The 21107-nt window shown below is 24.7% G+C and overlaps 1 protein-coding gene across 1 annotated transcript; it reads left to right on the plus strand.

Annotated features, from left to right (window-relative positions):
* The first annotated feature begins 908 nt into the window (after positions 1–908).
* LOC145838054 (uncharacterized) lies at positions 909–6487 on the plus strand. The gene is made up of 10 exons (XM_082945583.1): positions 909–1095; positions 1486–1636; positions 2317–2414; positions 3151–3243; positions 3826–3912; positions 4345–4416; positions 4759–4818; positions 5150–5224; positions 5450–5494; positions 6226–6487. Exons 1-10 carry the CDS (start codon positions 917–919, stop codon positions 6485–6487), a joined length of 1122 nt encoding a protein of 373 aa, XP_082801709.1. The 5' UTR covers positions 909–916.
* Positions 6488–21107: the final 14620 nt, after the last annotated feature.

Raw genomic sequence — 21107 nt, forward strand, 5'->3', positions numbered from 1 at the left:
AGAGTTTAAAGTTAAAAATTACACTTTAGTTCAACAACTTAACTGTTTGTTTGAATTTTAATACTTGTGTAAGCGCGTTTCATTTTAAATTTTAGTAAAACACACAATACACGTCGTTTTATTATAAATCTTCTGGTTATAATGTTTGTAATTAGTGCTTAACTGAATTGAACAATTGTGTTTAGTAATATATATTGAATTTTTACATTAGTAATAGATTAGATATAACACTTACCATAAAACTTATCTCTGAATTTATTTTCTTATAAGGGGGGGGGGGGGTCAATCACCTTTTTTAAATTTAGTCTTTTTCAATTGAGTTGTAACTAAGCTATGAGTTGCATTTTGCAGATTTTTAAAGATCAAAATATTGAGATAAAGCTGGTTGAATTTGGAGACTGCAATAGTACAAATCAAGACTCCCCAATACCTAAAATAACTTCTTGAGAGGATTTTCCTTACTTTGAAAAAATGTCAGGCTAAATTTGTCTCAGTCAGGCTAAATGAAATAAAATTTGCGCACAAACTCTGTATTTTATAACCAATTTTGTTCACAAGTTTTATTAGTTTAAAAAAGTTTTTTTTTTGTTAATTTGTTTAAGAATTTAAATAGGATTTTAGAAACCTTTGTATGACCCCAGACAGTTTTTTGTCACTTGGTTTTTTTTTTGACTCAAAGAATAGCAAACCTTCTACAATTAGAAAAATCTAGGCCAAAAAAAAGTTAATGAAGTTTTGTGTAGTCAATAAGTAAAATTTCATTAAGTTTTGTACATTTTAAAAACCATTTATTTATCATTTAACTTAAGAAAAAAAAGTTCATAGAAAAATTTTAAGTACAGTTTGTGTAAACATTACGTATTTTTATTTATAGATTTATAACAATTGTAACTGTTCACAGAAAATATTTAAATAAATGAGTGATTACATATTTGACAACTTCCAAGCTGCCAAGGCGAAAGTTTCAAACGAAAATTCCTGTTTGAAGCTTGTGTCAAAAATTGAGCATTTTTCAATTCCGCCTGCAGCCAAGAGGAAACTCACCAAGTTTCTCAAATATGTGCTGAACAGCAAAATAAAATTCTACGATCAAGTGTAAGAGTTTTATTGTTTCTTTATTTATTTTGAACTAAAAATTTTATATGTAGTTTATTTTATTACAATTCCAGTCTTTTAAGTTAGTTTGTATCCTATTTTGATTAAACTAATGTTTTATAATTTTTTAAAATGTGTTCGCACTATAGTTTGTTAAACATTACTTTCAACATACTTTGATAGTTTTATTAGCATAAAAAATTTAAACGATTTGAAACTAATAGAATCTTATACAAATGAAAGCTAAAAAAATAAACCAACTATTAAACAACTAATTGAAATATGTACTTTTAATTTAAACAAACACTTTATGAAAATGGAAATATTTCATTGTAAATTTTTCAGAGAAATCATTTAAGTAACACATTTTAAATTGTATGTAATTCACAGATTAGGGGGAACACCTGTTGCCTACAGCAACCAGTTGAAGCCAGTTGATAATTATGTGAAATTGAGGCAATCCGGTAACCATGGTAAATTGGACGCTGAATTTCACTGTCAGTTTGTTGTGTTCAGTCCTAAAATTAAAGACACACTCCTTGTTAGTTTGTTTATCTCAAATATTTATGTTTGTTTGTTGTTCAGATTTAAATTCTTGTTGGTTTTTCTAGTTTTTTTTAATTTTTAAATAAAAAAGAAGTTTTTGTTGTTAGTTTGTTTGTTGTTATTAAGATATGCAACCCTTGTACTTAGTTTTATTATTAATTGTCAAGGTAAACATTAGTCTTTCATCCAGATTAATTATTTTTCTTTTACTATATTACTAGGTTTTGGCCAAAATAAGAAAATTAAACAATCAAAAAACTTGTGCAAACAATATTTGCTTTAACAAACAACAGAATAAAATTTTGTTTGATGTGGTATTGATAAATTTAAAAAACTAGAACTTTTTTTTTGCCATAAAGATTAATGTTTAGTTCAACTAAGTTTCAATTGTAGGGAGTTGTATCAAACCATAGCCACAAAGCATTTGGATGTCTTGTTCACTAGTTTAATTATTAGTTGTCAAAGTAAACATTAGTCTTTCATCCAGAGTAATTATTTTTCTTTTACTATATTACTAGGTTTTGGCCAAAATAATCAAAAAACTTGTGCAAAGAATATTTGCTTTAACAAACAACAGTATAACATTTTCTTTGGTGTGGCATTGATAAATTAAAAACACTAAAACTTTTTTTGCCATAAAAATTAATGTTTAGTTCAACTAAGTAACAATTGTAGGGAGTTGTATCAAACCATAGCCACAAAGCATTTGGATGTCTTGTTCACGGATATTTCTACATTGTTGTTCAATATCTCACCACTAGTTCTGGGGAGAGGTTAATAGTTTATAATGAACTAGTTTTTTTAATTTGATTAAACTTAACTATAAATATTTAAACTAAATTTGAAGAATTGTTCTATTATCTGAAAAAATAAAAACATCAAAAGAGCTCAAATTAGCTGGGCGACCTTTTAATAGTAAATGTTGCTATTTATAATTTTGGTAATAGTTGTAGTAAGTGTTTGTAAGTGTTAAAAATATAAACCTGAGTCAGGGTAGGCCACTTTACCTGGAAACATGGAAAAACCTGGAATTTGACAATTTAGGTAAAATAAACCTGGAAAAACCTGTAATTTTTAACAATCTTAACATGTTAAATTTTAAAATTTCAATTTAACACAAAAACTCTATTATAAAGATAAGAAATTTTTGTGATCATCAAAATGTTTTTTTAATAAAAAACACATTTAAAGTAGCTTAATAGTATCTTTTAAATGATTTAGTACTATTTAACAGAATTTTCTTACCTTAAAATTAACTTTAAACTGAAAATAGACCCAAAAATGTGTACTTTTAAAAACCTGAAAGAAATTTGGAAAAAACAAGTGGCAACCCTGGCTAGTTGAACTACCATTCAGAAACTTCAAACTAGCTTAGCAAGTTTTTACTGTGTGTGTTTTCATTAATTATTTGAATTGAATAATAAAAAAATAATATTTTTTGGAATGCTAGTTGTTTAGAAATATATAAAATTATATTAAACTTGATCACTAATAGTAATTTTTTTTCAGAATATATCCAAAAATAGGAGCAGAAGTTGAATTGAAAGTCACAAAAATCGAAGAAGGAAACGGAAATCTATCAATTCACGCCAGTTGCGAACAGTTAGTTGATGCATTCTTGTTTTTGTAGAAAATGGAAATATTTGTTTAAGCTCTTAAGATAACATCACTTCAAAGGAACAACTGGTTCTACTACTACTCTTATATACTGCTTATATGTTTATTTCGTCTGAGTTTTTGGCAATTATGTAATGTAAAGAAACACATTCACTTGATTTTAGTCAAGTGTTTTTATCTAGCCGTCTGCTGGTTTATGTTTTTAATTTAACTACTTAGTAATTATATTTCATGTTTAAATTTACAACTAAACTACTATAGAATTCTATTTGAATAAGATTTTTTATATAAGCACTGACGAGGTCTTTGATCGAAACTTAGTTTGCAAAATAAAGTCTTGAAAGAATAAGTTCATTAGATTTCCTCTAGCAGTTGAGATCTTTTTATTTGTTTTCTAAAATCAATACAAATAATACCAAACTACTGCTTTAAATGGTAAATATTGAATATTATTATGTTGTAATTCATGTGGGATTTTAACATTATTTATCAACAGATAAAACCAACAAAAAAGGTACTGCACTTTAATTGTTTTTTGTTATAATCATATTAATTATTTATTTATAGATACGAAGAAGGAGAAGCAAATTTTGATAAAAACAAAAAACAAAGTTTTTATGATTCTGGAGTTGAAGATAACCCTGAACCTAAAAAGTTCGTTAAGTATTTTCATATTAGAAATATAAATAAATTAAGCCTAATAACATTTTGCTTTGTAATTTGATAATAAACTAAAACATTATGTTTATATAGAATATCAAAACTAAATTGTACATACAAATTTCAACAAACTGTTGTACAAATATCATTCAGTATTTAATAATAGCTATTCATTTTACATTTTATAAATAAATAAATATATTGCTTAACAATTTGTTACTTCTTTACAAAAATACAACAGTAATTTACTATCTAATAATGAAATATTTTATATAAGTAACTTTTTTTTTTTTAGAAATCTAACAGTAACATAACATTAGCTGATAATGTGATAACTTATATAAATTTATTAAATTTTATTCACAGTATATTTTATATTTTATTCACAATGTGATAATTTGTATAAATATATCAATTTTTTATTAGAAATCCAACAGTGACCTTTGCTGATGAAGTTGAACATCAAGAAGCCGATATTTTTGGAGTTCACAATAAAAAGTTTGTGTTTATAAATAAAATAAATTTAGAATTTTTTGTTGATTATAAAATGATTTTGTTTAAGATTTAAAATAGTATAGCTACTGATACTTGTAAAGTAAAGTTTTATAACACATTTAAAAAATTTAAATAAATAACAAAAATATTTTATTAAAAAAAAACAATTAAAACTGATTTATATTTTAAGTTTTATCCTCGAGTTTATCACATTTGAAATACTTCGCTAAAAGATTAATAAAACATTAAGTGTTGATATTTGTAAACAAGTAAATTAATTACATAAAAACAATTTTTTTTTGATTGTATATAACTTTTTTATTTGTAAAACTTTAGTTTTTTCAGAAAAACTGAAGAAGCTCCGAAATTTCAGGAAGCAGATATTTTTGGTGTCCACAATAAAAAGTAAAAAAAATATTATAAAATTTCAATGACTAATAAACATAAAGTTAATGCTTGGAAGTTTATTTTAGAATGCATATTTTTCATTATTGCTTTAAGTTGTTGTACACACATCTTATTTGATTATTTGACATAGAGGTGTGTAAATTGAATAAAATATTTAATTTGCACACCTCTATTTAAATAAGCTCTTTACATTCCAGTAAATTGAGCAATCTTTTTTAGTTAAGGTAAAAACAATTAATTTACAAAAAGTATTTACAAAAATGTTAAGCATTAAAAACTAAATTGATTAATTCAAATATTTAACGAAAATATTATTAATTGTTAACAGAGAATGTCTGATTAACAGATTTCTTAATGATAGCTCTGAAAATGTTGAAGAACCAGAAATTCCAACTGAAAACCAGTTAGTTTTATGTTTTTTATTATAAAATTATAAAGTATCTCACAACCAACGTTTTACTATCTCACTTAATAAGTTTTCTAAATTTTTATACCATAAAAAAAGACATCAACTGTTTTCTACGAATTTTTAATACAGGTAGCCGTTGTATATTTAAACTGTTCAAACTGTTTTTTTTAATTAGTTTGTTGCTTATTCAATCAAATTTATCTTTATTTTTTCATCTAGAAGTGAAAATGCTGATCAAGTCAATGAAGATTTGCCACGAGAAGAGTTAGTAATTTTTTGTAATAATTTATGATTTAATTTCGTCATTTGTTTGTAGTATTATTTATAAGTTGTGTCTGAAACTAAAGAAATTAAAACTAGCTCATAAAACTCTCTTAACTATATTTTTATTAATCATTTGGATTAAATGTTTACTTTATCTAAAATTTTAAATTGTGGTTCATGTATATTTGTATATGTTTCTAATGTTTTAGTTTTAATATAAGTTTAGTATACTCTATAAAGAAAACCAATTGATCAGTTATAGAAAAAAAAAATAGCTACAGCCTTAAAGATATCCCTTTGGCCAATAAAGAAGAGTAAAAATTTGTTTTTATTTTAATTTAATTGTTTAAATGCTATTTTCCATGACTGTCACATATCTTTTTAGATTTATTTAAGCATTGACGAGGTCTTTGACCGAAACTTAGTTTGTAAAATAAATTCTTTAAAGAATAGATTCATTAATCTCTATTTGTTTCTTAAAACCAAAACATATAAATTCATAAGTTTAGTATACATTAAGAATGTCTAAGAAAATATAACATTTAGTAAAAATATACCTTGTAAGAATAATAAAATCGAAATATTAAAAACAATACTTCTTCTATTAAGTAAACACGAAAAAGAGAGGAATTGTAATATTCTTGAAAAAAAATGTTTCTCTATTTGAAACTTTAGTCAGTTGCTTTTAATTTAGTCAGTTGTACATTTAAAATTTAATTTAATTCAAACAGAACCGAGTCTCAGCAAGTTGGGGAAACCCCCAAGAAGAAAAAGAAGAAGAAGAAGCGGAAACGCAGGGAGGCGGACGAGGAGATTGCGCGACTGGAGAGGGAGCAGCAGGAGATGAAGATGAAGCTGATGGAGAAGGGACTGGTCCTTCCGAAGGACGAGGAAGAGGTCGAGAAGAAGAAGAAGAAGAAAGATAAGAAGAGGAAGAGGCAAACTGAAGAAGGTGATGAACCGTGCAAGAAGAAGAAGAGGAAGAAGCAGTGAGGATTAGATTTGGTTGAGTAGGTAATTGTTTGACAAAATATTATTATTGTTTTAAGATTTGTGAATTGAGTTTAATTTTATTTTCGGAATGTCTTAAAACATTGTTCTAGATAATTTTAAGTACCTCTTGGTTTAATATGTTTGTTTTAAAAAGTGTGCTTTATTTGGAATTTAGGGTTCTAATATCTATTTTATTTAAGAAAAATTGTTAGGTTCTAGTTTTTAGCAACTAATTAAGTTTTTAGAAAATTTCCACTTAGTAACTTTTTGTTCACTTATTGTAATGGTTCTAGAGAATTTATTTTGAATGAAAATTTGATTTTATGATTTTTAGTAATTTTAATTTTTTTTATTCAAATTAAAACTAATAGTACGATTTTTGTTTGACTCGAAATAATAAATATTTTTCTAAAAATAATTTCAAGTACAAATTTTATTTATTTTTTTATTTAGCAAAAAATATTTTTGTGTATAATAAAAATTTCAAAGAAAGTTTATTACTTATGGTTTTATAAATAGAAAAAAAAAATATTTTTGAAAAAAAAAATCGTCTTTTTGTTTGTTTCTTTTAAAAAATTAAAATTAAATTAAAGTTTATGTTAATAAAACAGAATTTAAAGTTGAAAAAAATAGTAATAAAGAAAAGCTTTTGACATAAAAAAAAAGCTAAAAAGTAAGTTATAGATACATAACTTTAATTTGAGTTGAATAAATTTTACTAGTAACTTGAAATCGTCTAAATAAAACTATGTTATATGATAAAAAAAATCCTTTTGTACTATTTTCTTTAAAAAAAGTTCTACAAACGATTAAAAAACGACTAAATTATTTTACAATTTTAACAAAGTTTAATGACAAGTTGTAAGATTTATCATAATTAAAAAGCCAAATTTTAAACGATTAATTTAAATTTGGGAGATCTAACTCCGTATTAATAAATTTTTTAGTTTTTAACAAAATAAGGAAGTTTATTTAGTATAAAGACTAAGTTTAATTATTTTCTAAACTGTTTTACTATTAGTTTCGACATAGTCAATGCTTAAAATCCTAATGTTTAAAAAAGTAGGTATTAAGTTCTTCATAAAAGGTGCCAAGCATATAATTACTGTCTGAATAAGTTTAATTTTTAACAATTACAGCTACAACTTTTTTTATATAAGCAATCCAAGTAGCTAAAGAAAATATTTCATAACTTAAGTTGACAATTAAAATATTTAAGTAATATATACATCTCTTAATTAGGGTATATAAAAATAACATGCAGTTTTTTATTTAATTTGTATTAATTATATATATTTTTTTAATTTGCTAAAAGCTCGATGTTTACAACTTAAACTTGGGATAAATATATCAATAATTTTTTTAAACTAAAATTAGCAACATAAGTTCCATTTCAATTGTGAAGGTTTGTTTCAAATTGTTTGTTTTAAATCTATTTCTATATAAATCATGCAATGTGAGTACTGTTTAAATAAGCAGGGTTCGTGCGCGTCAGGCTAAATCAGTTTTTTTGAAAAAAGTAGAAAAATTTCAGGCTAAATCAGTTTTTTATTAAAAAATTTGAAAATCTCAGTTTTTCTCAGTTCAAATGCTTGAAAATTTTTGATTAAAAAAAAGAGAAATCTTTTAAAAATCAAATTGAGATGTAATGTTATTTCTAAATAAAGATTATTAAAGACAAAATCAGTCAGTATTTGTAAAAATAAATGCTTAAAACCTAATCTCTAAAAAAATTTTAAGAATTTTCATTATTTTGTTTTGAGAAGATTATATACATCATAGTAATGAAAATTCATAAAAAAATACAGTTTAAACATTACAGTTTAATTCAACAACTTAGCTGTTTGTTTGAATTTGTATACATCAGCTATGTTTTTCAGAGCTTAGTTGGTTGAACTGTTTTAATTTCTAATTTAAACGCTTTATACCAAATATTTTTTAGATTCTAACTCTTAGCAGTTTATTCATATATTTTACTGATTGTTTAAAGTTGTTAGAGATATTCTCAACACTAAAACTTAGCTTTAAGATATAAGTACTAAGTTTTGTGGGAGAACAAATTTTAGGTACAATTCATTTTTCTTTACAAGAACAAAATATTTAAGGTTTTTATAAATTTAAGTGTAAGCTTTTTAAATTGGATATGAAATCAACAATCACTGTATTTATTTAGTGTTTAGGATTTATAATCATGTATCAATTTTAAGTATTATTAAAAATACTATAATAAACATTTTTTACTTATTTTAATACTTGTGTAAGCGTTTCATTTTAAATTTTAATAAAACATGACAATGCACGTCGTTTTATTATAAATCTTTTGGTTATAGTGTTTAAACGTAGTGTTTAATTAAATTAAGCATTTGTATTTAGTAGCAAATATTAAATTTTTACACTAGTAGTAGATTAGATATAACACTTATTTTAAAACTTATCACTGAATTTGTTATGTTAAGGGCATAAGGGGTCAATCACCTTTTTCACAATTTAGTCTTATTTTATTGAGTTGTAACTAAGCTATGAGTTGCTTTTTGCAGATTTGTAAAGCTGAAAATATTTTTGAGATATAGCTGGTTGAAGTCAGAGACTACGATAGTACTATTCAAGACCCCCCAATACCTAAAATGACTTCTAAAGGGGATTTTCCTTGTTTTGAAAAAATGTCAGGCTAAATTGTTCTCAGTCAGGCTAAATGAAAAAAAAATCGCGCACGAACCCTGAATAAGTGAAAACTAACTTACAAAAATTACTTTATGAAGTATGACAGAAATAGTTTAAAAATTACTCAATTTATTGTTTGTTAAAAAATTAGGTTCTTGTGAAACTGTTGTTATATTTAAACGACCTTGTTTTTTTGTTTTAACACTAAAATTATATGATACCCATAAGTAATTTCAAGACAAAAATACAGCTTGAAAATATTTCAAGTAAATAAAAATATAACTTTATTTACATGGTTACTTATTTAAATAGCTTAGATAAAATGATATTTCGACTATCTTTTAGAAAATTAAAAACAATTATAAATAAGTTTGTTATTCAAACTAGCTTTATAATTTTGTTTTTTCAATAAGTTGTTTAGAAAGATTACACTTTTTTTGTATAAAAAAAGCCAAACACTCTATAATTTTGCAACAAACTTACATTTATGAGCAATAAGTGTTTTTTTCTAAACATCTCTTTACTTGTTGTCTTGGACAAGATGTTAAAAGGCAACCAAGCGGTGGCTCAATAACCGAAAGGTTCTTCGTGCACCAGGTCCTAGAACTAAACATATAGAGCATGTTTCTGTGTCGATCAATAAATTATAATAATATTTTTTAGCCAAAAAAAAACCTTAGCATTCTTATTTTGTAGGTTTTTAACTGTCCCCAACAATAGCACAAGCTAGTTTTTGTCGGTGTCTAAAAGTGTTATCAAACTTTGTAAGAAAGTTACCAGTTCTATAATAGTAAGTATGCTCACAATTACTAAACAAACACTACATTAAAAAACGACTTATAAGCATTTAGAGCTCTATCAAATTCTAGGAATTCTAAAAAACGATGCTGTACAATAAATTTTGAAGTTTGTGCTTGCCAAAGTCTAATATAATATTGTATTAATTGAAGGTTTGTTCGTTCATTTAGAATGCCATATTTTAAGTTTAGTTTAAAAAGCTTTGTAATTATTATAATTAATTGAACGATAAAAAAGAAGCTCAAAAAGTTTGGTCTGAGGACCTGTTGCACGAAAAAAAAACTTTTGGTTGTCGTATGAAATGTTTGGTATTTTATTTTTAAATTATAAGATTATCATATAGTTATTAGAATAAGTATTGTAAAATACTGTTGGTATTTGTTTCTAACTAATATAAAACAAGAGTTTACAGAGTGAAGTTTTCAGCTTCTAATTTTTGATATTCTAATTTCTTTATCAAAACATCTGACTACAAATGTTGTAACAATGTAATGAAAAATAATAATTTAAATTTTTTTTTTTAAACATAAGTTAATATTTATTCAAAATTAGATCTATTTTGTTCGTTTCAAACATAATTGTCAAACAAAATTGTCAAAACAGTCTAATTTTAAATTGATAAAATATTTTACTGATAGTTTAAGATTGGTAATGTTCGCTTTAAGTTTTTTTGTTTCTTATTTTTCAGCTCTTTTAATTATAATTTGTTTAGAAAATGCATAACATTCAAAGTATAAAATAGCAAGACCCATATCAAAATTTAATTGGTTTTACAACTTTTAATGGAACAATTTAATACTGAAAAAGTCAATAATGATTTTAAAACAAACAAAAAGTTATCAAACTATTTTAATAACACTGAAGTTTAAATATTTATATAAGCTCTTTACTTTTCAGTAAATTTAGCAATATTTTTTGATTAAACAAATAATTATACAACACTGAAGCTTAGAAAAAAAAAATAATATTGTATCCTAATGTAAACAAAATTTATCTAAATGTAGTTTTAGCTTACATGAAAAAAAATAGGTAGAAAGATCTACTGTACTTAAAATCTACTTTACAAAAACAAGTACGAAGTTTTAAAAATTTTCATTATATTTTATTGAAGGACAAAAAAAGAAGCTCAAAATATTTGGTCCTAGGACCTGGTGCACAAAAAAACCTTTCGGTTGTCAAGTTACACACCACTTGGAAAAAGTTTAAAGTATTGTCCAGGACATTTAAAAAATGTATCCAAATATATAATTATAGAAAGCTTGCAAAAAAGTTAGATACTATATCAATCACACAATAAAGTAATACAGAAAATTTATTGATACAAAACTGTACCCTGGTGTAAGACACGATAACCGAAAGTTTTTTTTCGTACATCAGGTCCTTGGACTAAGTGTTTGAGCGCTTTTTTCGTTTTATAAACAATATATATATAAGTTGTAACGTTAAAAGGCGTTAAATCCTAGAGATTCTAATAAGCTAAGCTTATCGGAATATATACCACAGATGTTTTTGTATATAATTATGTTTTTTTTTACATAAACATGCAAGAAGACATTAGGCTAAACTTAAAATAAAAAACTAAAACAAAAAACCAAATAAAATTTATAGTTTAAACCTATCAATTTAGGAAAATTAAATGTAATCAGGTTAGTTTATGTTAATTTTTGATAAATATAAGCTACTTAATCATATTATAATTTTAAAAGTTAAACAAGCAAATAAATATACTTACATTTAGCAGGCTTTTAAAATTTATGAACAATAAAAAAAGAAAACAATACTTGCAACTAAAGCATTAGACTGAATATATTGTTAAAAAACTTAAAAATTTTTTAACTATCGTATTGTAACGTAACTATAAAATTATGATATAAAATCTAATGGCGTTATGAATTTGAAATTGGTTTTAATATTTGTTCGTACAATTTAAAATAGTGATCTAATTATCAAATGTTCTTAAGTCTTGAAATAAAGCTTTTTAAAATTTACACATGAACATATAAATTTGTTCCTTTTATCTAAAGAAGTTCCCCCGTCAGCGTTCGCTATTTCCATCTTTTCATAGGTACAGGTCATGCAGATTCTCTGCCGATTCCATATTTGCCCGATGTTATGTAATATTTTCATTTGATGTTAGAATCAATATTGTTATGTTATAGTTTTTAAACATATCTCGACAGTTCGGTGCCGTTTTACTTTCATCGACTTTCGGACTTTCATGTCTTTGTTACTAACACAGAAGAGTCACTCTGCAATCGCAGAAACAAAAACCTATGCCCACTCAAAAACAAATGCCTAGGACGTAATCTATAAAGCTACGGTTAGCATAAAAAAAGAAGTAAAGGAGTACGTGGGAATTACGGGAGGACCTTTAAAAACAAGGTGGCCACATTAGAGATATGAAAGTCCACAAGGAAAACGAGAAATTTAAAAAAAACTAAAATTTTTTTTAATTATTTTAACAATATATTCAGTCTAATGGTTTAGTTGCAAGTACTGTTTTTTTTTTTATTGTTCACAAATTTTACAAGCCTGCTAAATGTAAGTATATTTATTTGCTTGTTTAACTTTTAAAATTATAATATGATTAAGTAGCTTATATTTATCAAAAATTAACATAAACTAACCTGATTACATTTTAATTTTTCTAAATTGATAGGTTTAAACTATAAGTTTTAGTTGGTTTTTTGTTTTAGTTTTTTATTTCAAATTTAGCCTAATGTCTTCTTGCATGTTCATGTAAAAAAAAATTTAAAGATTTATTTATTTTGGGTTTAAGCGAGTGAAACATTGTATTGTTAATAAAATTTAAAACTGATCATTCTCCTTATCATTAAGTCGAGAACTTTTATTGTTATTTATAAAGTAAAAAGTACACATTAAAACTACTTAATAAACGTGAGAAAAAATTAATTTTTTTTTAACAATTTGCCTACACACAAAGCGTAGCAGTTAAGTTTGTATATAAAACATCATATTTGACAGGAAAAAATACTAAACTTTTTTAATTTTGCAAAAATTTTAAATTCATTGTTCAAAAAAATAATTTAAAACGAAGAATAACTGGAATTGTATTTTACGTAAGGAGTTGTGAACAAACGACAATTATAAGTTTCTTGTTTATGAACGTTAACACAAAAAAATTCTTTTTCAAATTTACATTTTTTTACAACCAAATTGGCATGATCAACTTTTTGTTAATACTATACAGATATACTTTATTTAAGTACAAGTTTACACGTAAAAGTATTAATAGTACAGATCTGAAAGTTTTTGTTATATTAACTCGGTAAATTTTAGTTTCTACATCTATGTATTTTTCGAAACATATAAAAAATATAATACTAATTTATTACACGTTTATCTTTATACTTTAAATTTTTTGTCTTTGTTTTTTTTTTGCTAGAATTAAAGAAATGTTTACAATAAATTTACTGAACTAGTATTTATAAAAATATTAAGGGTACCCAAAACTAGATTATTAATTTTTTAAAATATAGTCTTACATTAGTCTAAAACAGGGTTTCCCAAACTTTTTTGCAAATGGCCCCCTTTAAAGAATTCGAAAAAGCAATGGCCCCCTTCAACAAGATTACTCATAAAATACGATAAAATACACATAAGACCTTTTTTTTTGCTCTTCATCTGCAACTCAAGAATATCTAGTGTAAGTTTCTAAACTACCATAAAATACATACAAGACCTTTTTTTTTTTTTTGCTCTTCATCTGCAACTCAAGAATATCTAGTGTAAGTTTCAAGTTATGGCCTCATGGCCCCTTCTGAGGCTCCTTTACTGCTCATGGCCCCCTGAGTATCTATCATGGCCCCCTAGGGGGCCTATTGGCTCACTTTGGGAAATCCTGGTCTAAAACAAACCGTAAAAAGATAAATGATTCATTTAATTTTATACAAAGGTTTTGTTTTACATTTATTAAAAGTTCATTAGAAATAATAGAATTTTATTTTGCTTTGGTAAACTTTAATTCCAAGTTAACTTTTTTCGCCTCTTAATTAATATTAGTTGAACTCATTAACCTTAACATTTAACTAATTTAACTACTAATTAATATCTAAAATTCAGCTTAACTAGAATACTTTAACTAGCACAAATAGAAAAAGCTGTTCTAAGGCATTATAAATTGTTTATAATATTAGATTCTTCGTTTTTTTCTATAACTAAAAAAGTTTCTTATTAAAAGTTTACAATATAAGAAAAAATAACTTTAATACAATTATTCGTTCTCAAAACTTTATGGTTTTTCCTAAGTTTTTCTTCATAAATATTCATAATAGTTTAAAGAGTTTACTTTTAATGTCATTAGTATAGCTTTGAAAAACAAAAACTACTTTTTAGTTGACCAAGATTTTTTTTTGTAGTTATACCTTTTAAGTATCTTTACATCTGAACTAGATTTCAAAAGTTCAAACTTTTCGTGGACACAACCAAAAACCTTGCTCTCACGGCAAACGAAAGTCCAGACTTCTGCTCTGCAGAATTCCGCCGATGTTTTTGTTGTCTAGTATTGGTAATTTTATTTCTTTTATACAAATGGTTGTTTATTAATGAAAGGGATCCAGATAGCTGGTGCTAAAAACTATCAACCTATTAAAAATTACTAAATGATAATTGCTTGCTGTAAACTTTAAAAGGATATCTTGAAATAGCAAATTGTTAATGACTTGAGTCATTTAGGTTTTAGAACTGAACAGATTAAAAGTACTACTTTAAATTTGATGATAAAATATCTGTTCAAGTGAAACGTAAACATACTTATGAGATTAAAGATATTTTATTACTTTATTTTAAAGTGATAAGATTTGTACTGTATATTTTCTGAATTTATTAGTAAGTATAGATTTTAATTCTATAAAAAAGACAAACGATATCAAAATATGGGCCAGCATAAGCTAATTTTAAGCATTTTGAAGTTATACTAAAGGTATAAAGCAATAAAAACTGCTTAAAAAATGTGTTGGTTCTATAACATCAGCAAAAAAATCATCTAAAAAATAACTATACTTAAATTTTTTATTTTAATAAAAAAATTCTTTAGTTCTTAAGAAAAAATTGATTCTGATACTATCAATAAAATTACAGGCTAAAATTGTTCTTTTTTTTTCAAAGCTAGTTATAGTAATAGTATTAAGTATAGTAGAATATAGTAATAGTAGTTAGTAGTGATAGTACTAAATATAATAGAAATTAATGATAGCAGTAAATATAATAGAAGGTAGTAATAGTATTTAGTAGTAAACATAGTAGAAGTGAGTAATAGTAATTAATAGTAATATTAGCAAATATAATAGAAAGTCAACGTATCCTACTAAAATTATTTGAGAAATAAAGAATAATCTCTAAACTGAAGTTTTACTCATTAAAAAGTTTAGTAGAAAGTCAAGTTCAATTTCATACTACTAAAATTACTTAAGAGATGAAAAAAATAACTCAAAACTAAGTTTTTCCAAATTGAAAATAGATAAGGTCAAAATCTTTTTTAATCTTTTAAAGTTATTTTGAGAGGTGAGAAAATAAAATTGAAACTAAGGTTTTACTTAATTCAAAACACCTTCAGATTAAGTATAATAGAAAATCAAGTTCAGTTTAATTGTACTAAAATTATTTTGAGAGATGAAAAAAATTAAATCAAAAGTAAAGTTTTACCAAATTCAAAACACCCGGCAACTTTATGTTAAGAAGCTTTACGTATAGTTTTATGCTAAACTGCTGTAAACTTTCAAAGCACACCTAAGTATACACAACTTTGTTTTGAATTCTGAAATCTATGAAAACTGCATAAGTTGATAAATATTTTTAAGTAAGTGAAATGTTTTCATTAATAAACAGCTCATCTATCTCAAACTGAACTTTTTGATCTTTATTTTATCTCTATAAATATTTTAAATGAACACAATTTTACTTTGAAAAAAGTTTTATGTTGCTTTTGCATACTTAAATTATTCTAATTTTCGCTTTTAAAGTATCTTTTTACTACAATAAATATGATAATAACAGAACTTGTTAGTTTTGGTTACTAGCTCATAGAAAACAAATTGAAATCAGCAAAAAGATTTAAAATCAGTTATTTAAATGTTGATTACCAAGTCGATTATTGTGTTTTTTAGTAACTTTAGGATAATACTGTACAGTTTGCTTAATACAAATTAATTTTGTTAGTTTAGCTTATATTTCGATCTTTAACAGCAAAAGAATAAGCATTTTCTTTACAAAACATATATACATTTGATGTATGATCGTTCATGTATCTATTTTTATATCAGAACTAAAACGATTTTGAAAAATAACTTGACACTTTATAATAAGCTCTCCTTTAAAGTAGATGACAATTTTAATTAAGTGTTGAAGTTTAGTTTCCAAATGATAAACAAACGCAAGGCTAAACCTAGTTTGTTTGTTATTTTTGTAAATCAAACGTTTTTATTTACATAGTTAAGTGAATATAAAGCACATTTAAGATATTAAGTTGTGTTGACTTTGCCAAGGCGATACTAAGGTTTCGACTCATTTTTTCATCTCTCATATTATCTATTAAACTTGACCTTATTTAAGTCAGCTTTTGAAAGCTAATGACTACATGCTACTTTGCTTTGCAAATGAGACACTACAGCTTCGACTTGTATTTTTTCATCTCTCGAATTGTCTATTAAATGTGACCTCATAAAGAAGTCAGCTTTTAAAAGCTAATGACTTCAGGCTGTTTTGCTTTGCGAAGGAGACACTACAGTTTCGACTTTATTATGAAGCCAAGTTTATCGTTTGAACTTGACTTCATAGTAGGTCAGATTTTAAAGTATAAGTATTTTTCAGTTAATATAGTCATTTTTTGGAAACGTTTACCAAAACTAAACAAACTTTGACACTTCGTATGTTCTCCCTACATTAAAATTCATGCTTTTTCTAACAGAAAGCAAGTCACTCACTATTTTATAACACCATTAATTAGTTGAAAATTTTTTTCAATATAAACTAGTTAAGTATTTTCATAAACAACTAAACTAAGTAAAACCTAAAAATACTATTAGTTTGTTTTTATTAGTCTACAAAATACAACTACAGTTCTTACATGAAAAAATTTAATATAAATACATTTTAAAGCTATTATTAATTAAATAGCTTCATCTGAATTATTTAAAAACTTGTTATGACCTAAATTGTAATAGCTAAAAATTAGGCAGAACTTTATTTCGACTTAAAATTTCAGAAATGTTGTGTGATATTTTGTTTTCAAAACCACTAATTCTATGAAAGTTGACTATAGTATGTACTTTAGATTTAGTTATTAAGTCATTTATCAATATAAAATTATGCTAAAAAAGCAAAACACAGTTGTAAATGTGACGAATTTAAAAGATATGTTTAATTTGATTGAAATGCTAAGCTTTATGCTAGCTAGGGTAAAAGTTTAGTTTCGAGTTAACTTTTTTTTCTCTCAAATTTTTCATTGAACACTAATGACCTCAAAATTAAACTATTTGTTGTGAGTTTGAAACTACTTTAATAAAAAAATCAGTTTTTAAGAGGTTTTTAAATGAAAAATAGCTACTTTTTTTGTAATTAAAACTAACATTAAACTTACTGCCTTTTACCAAGTGTGATGACGAGTGACGACCATCATTTTATACCATCAAAGCTCGGAAAAGATAAAAAAATAAGAACAAATCCGGCCTCAGTAGTTAGTCATAAACGAAGTTTTTGATAGGGTGGCCAAAAAACATTTTTTTTTATTTGTGTATAAACAAGTAAAAAAAAGGTCTACTACACGTAGATTCTTTAAACAGTTTGCAGTTAAAACTTTTTTTTGTTATAAAAATTTATGAAATATACCATTTGCTTCTAGTTTAGATAAAAGCTCAATGAGAGAAGGTAGTTTAAGCTGTTTTCGAAAGTTTAAAAACAAATTCGATGAAAACTCTAAAACAATGACATCAATGTGCGTCGGCTCATTATCCTAAAAAGGTCTTAACAAGGTCGCAGGAATCAAGTGTCTTGATGTGTTCACAACATTGAACAAATATAAAAAATGTTCCAATCAAGAATTAAGATTTTTTTTTTAAGTTCTTCTCTTTAGGACTATTTTTTATTTAATTAATAATCTTATTAAAATATTTTCTTTAAGCAGAAATAAAAAATTGTATTTTGTTGTCTTTAGAAATAAACAAAACAGTAAATAGTTTTGAACTTTTTTTTATTTAAGTGATGTTTTGCACAAGTAGATATATTTATTTCGATATCTTTATTTTTCAACTACGCTATTCCGTAAATATTGACTTTAGACCATTAAAAAAATCTATATTTGTTTTTACTAATCTATAAGCTACAATGACCGATACTTTTATTTGAAAAAGCTACTAGCAGCAAATTAGTGGTAAATTATTTTTTATTATTTATAAATTGCTTTTAAAGTTAACGTAGTAGAGTTAATTTTTTTTCAATCATTGTTTTTATAGATAATTCAATTAAACTTTTAATAATTTGATCAAAAAAAAAACAGGTAGATACTTTAGTTTGTTTTTGAGTTATTTTTAAAAGTAATGTATAAAATCAGTTTGCTATTTTAAATATTAGTGTTTGGTAACACTCTTTACTTATTCGGGTTTCTTATTCTACTACACAATTTTAAATCAATAAAGATTATATGAAATAATATACTTCAATCAAATTAATAAAACATACTTAAGTCATTCAGTTTTATAATTTTTCTAAATAAACTTATTTATTATGAAAAATATGATTACCAGAGTTTTGTACAAAAGTTTTAAATTCATATTTTCTTATATATTAAATTTTGATCACTTCACTTATGTAAGATTAGAATATTGTAAGCATAATAATATTTATACTATATTATAATCAATTTTTTTGTTAAGAATTTTCTAAAATAACATTCATAATACTTAGTACTGATATTTATAGTATTTTTAATAAATTTCAAATAAACAGAATTATTAAGTCCAAGGACTCAATATACAAAGTTTAAATGCATTATTGATAAAGTTATAGATGTAAGAAATTAAAATAATGTTCCTATAAAAAGCTGTCTAAATCAAAATAAAATATTAAAGTAAAAACCCTGGATTACTAAAGGTATACATAGGTATATTATGAAAAAAATAAACTGTATAAAATACTATGTAGAAATAAATCCAGTGCCCCAAGTAAAAGAGTATAAAGCTTTAAGAAACTAATCAAATAATTTGAAACAATTTAAAAAAATATTTTAAAACTGTAATAAAAACTTAGCACAAACTTGAAGTTGATAAATATTACACAAACAATCAGAAAAAAGACCATGATTTTCTCATTAAGTTGAAATAATAAAAATCTTATATTAATTCATCTGAAATTAAAATTAAAATAAGCCAAAATTTTTCCCATATTGGAAAACAAACTTTTTCAAGTTAATAAATATATCTAAGCTTCTATTGTTAGCTTAAAAAATCACTTTAGCAGTTTTGTCTGGTTTTATGTACATAAAAATGAAATAATAATTATTATAAAAAGTTTATATTCAGATAAAATTTGCGGATAAATGTAGAAATTAACGATAAATTAAAGAAGTATAAGTCAAAGAAAAAAGTTTGAAGTACACAATTTAATTTAAGCTCAATTTTGCACAATTTATGAAGGTTTATAGAAAGTTTTATGGAGGTACTTTTTAATAAAAAATAACTAAAAGTTCAAGAAAACTTATAAAATGTGATAAATATTACAACAACTATCATTTTTGGGCTCCTATACAGTTTGCATTGGGTGGTTTTTATAAAATTGAATGGTACTAAGGTGAATGTTTTGTTGAATCATTTACAATTTTGCACAGGGTATTTTTGTGGTAATGTAAAAAAAAAATTAGTTAAAAACTCAAAGGTATTTACAAGCACCCTAATACCCACATTTAAAGTAGGTTTAAAAACACGCTTAGAAAAACTACCAACCGTTTTAAGTTTTATCAAACACAAACAAAATTATTTGAAAAGTGTCATGTATGAATAGTCGTTTGTATGAGTTTCTTATTAAATGCTTCTCAGTTTGAATTTAGCGAGGGGTACTCTACTTTCTAGCTCTGTCAGAGCTTGTTGTATGTACACTGTCCTCCTTTGATAAGGGAATTTGTGCTTTTTTGTTGGATCTGAGCAAGACCTTTTCCGATTGTGTGGATATAAAGATTTTGTTTGAAGTTAGAATACATTGGAAGAAATTGAACAATGTTTCAAAAATCATACATTACTGAAAGAGAACATTTTGTTAATTTTGGAGAGTAAGAATAAGACTATGAGGGTATATAATATGGTACATGCCACAGTTTTCAGTGTTGGAACCACTATTGTTTTTAGTATATAAATAACATGTATATGACCTGCAGAATACACAGGTCTATAAGTGTTGAGCTTTGCAATGATACATTATTATAACTGTTGTCTTTTTAAGCTAAGATTTTAAAACATAGGTTACTATAGGTCAGTATTTTGTTATACTTATTACCAAGCAAACTTAAGTTGTCAATAAATTAAAATTACTGCTCAAAATACCAAAATGTTTATACAGACAAATTAAAACTTATTGAAGTTTGCATTTAAAACATTAAATAAATTTCAAACAATTTCTTTGGTAAGAGTTGATATAAAAAGTTTTCAAATAAATTGCGCATAATAATAACAACATTTACTTAAGTATTGTGAAAAATTTAGAAAAGTTAGAAATAAGGTCAAAACTTCTTATACCGTGCACAAATTTGAAAGAACTATATTATTATTTCATTTTAAGCCTTACTTTACATTTTTATACATTTTTACACATGAATTACTTTTACAACCTAACTTCAACTTTGACCTTGGCAGTAGTTGACAAAGATTCTTTGTGCAAAACAGACATACCAATAAAAAAGCTAACTAAACATTTAATGATTTTAAATTTTTACATGCTTACAAGCACATATACTTATTCTCAATAAACAATGTTTGAAGTTACAACTTTAAAGCTTTTACATCTTTATGTTTGTATAAAACATGTTGTTTATATTAACGCTATCACCTTTCCTTTAAAGTAAAAGATAATGTGGTGCCCATGGTAGACTGTAGTTTTTATGGTCAATATAGGCAGTAATGAGTTTAAAAATGGTTGCTTGTTGTTAAAAAAAAATTAA

This window comes from Thalia democratica, chromosome 6 (genome assembly GCF_965202585.1).
Source record: "Thalia democratica chromosome 6, ktThaDemo2.hap1.1, whole genome shotgun sequence".
Taxonomy (NCBI): domain Eukaryota; kingdom Metazoa; phylum Chordata; class Thaliacea; order Salpida; family Salpidae; genus Thalia; species Thalia democratica.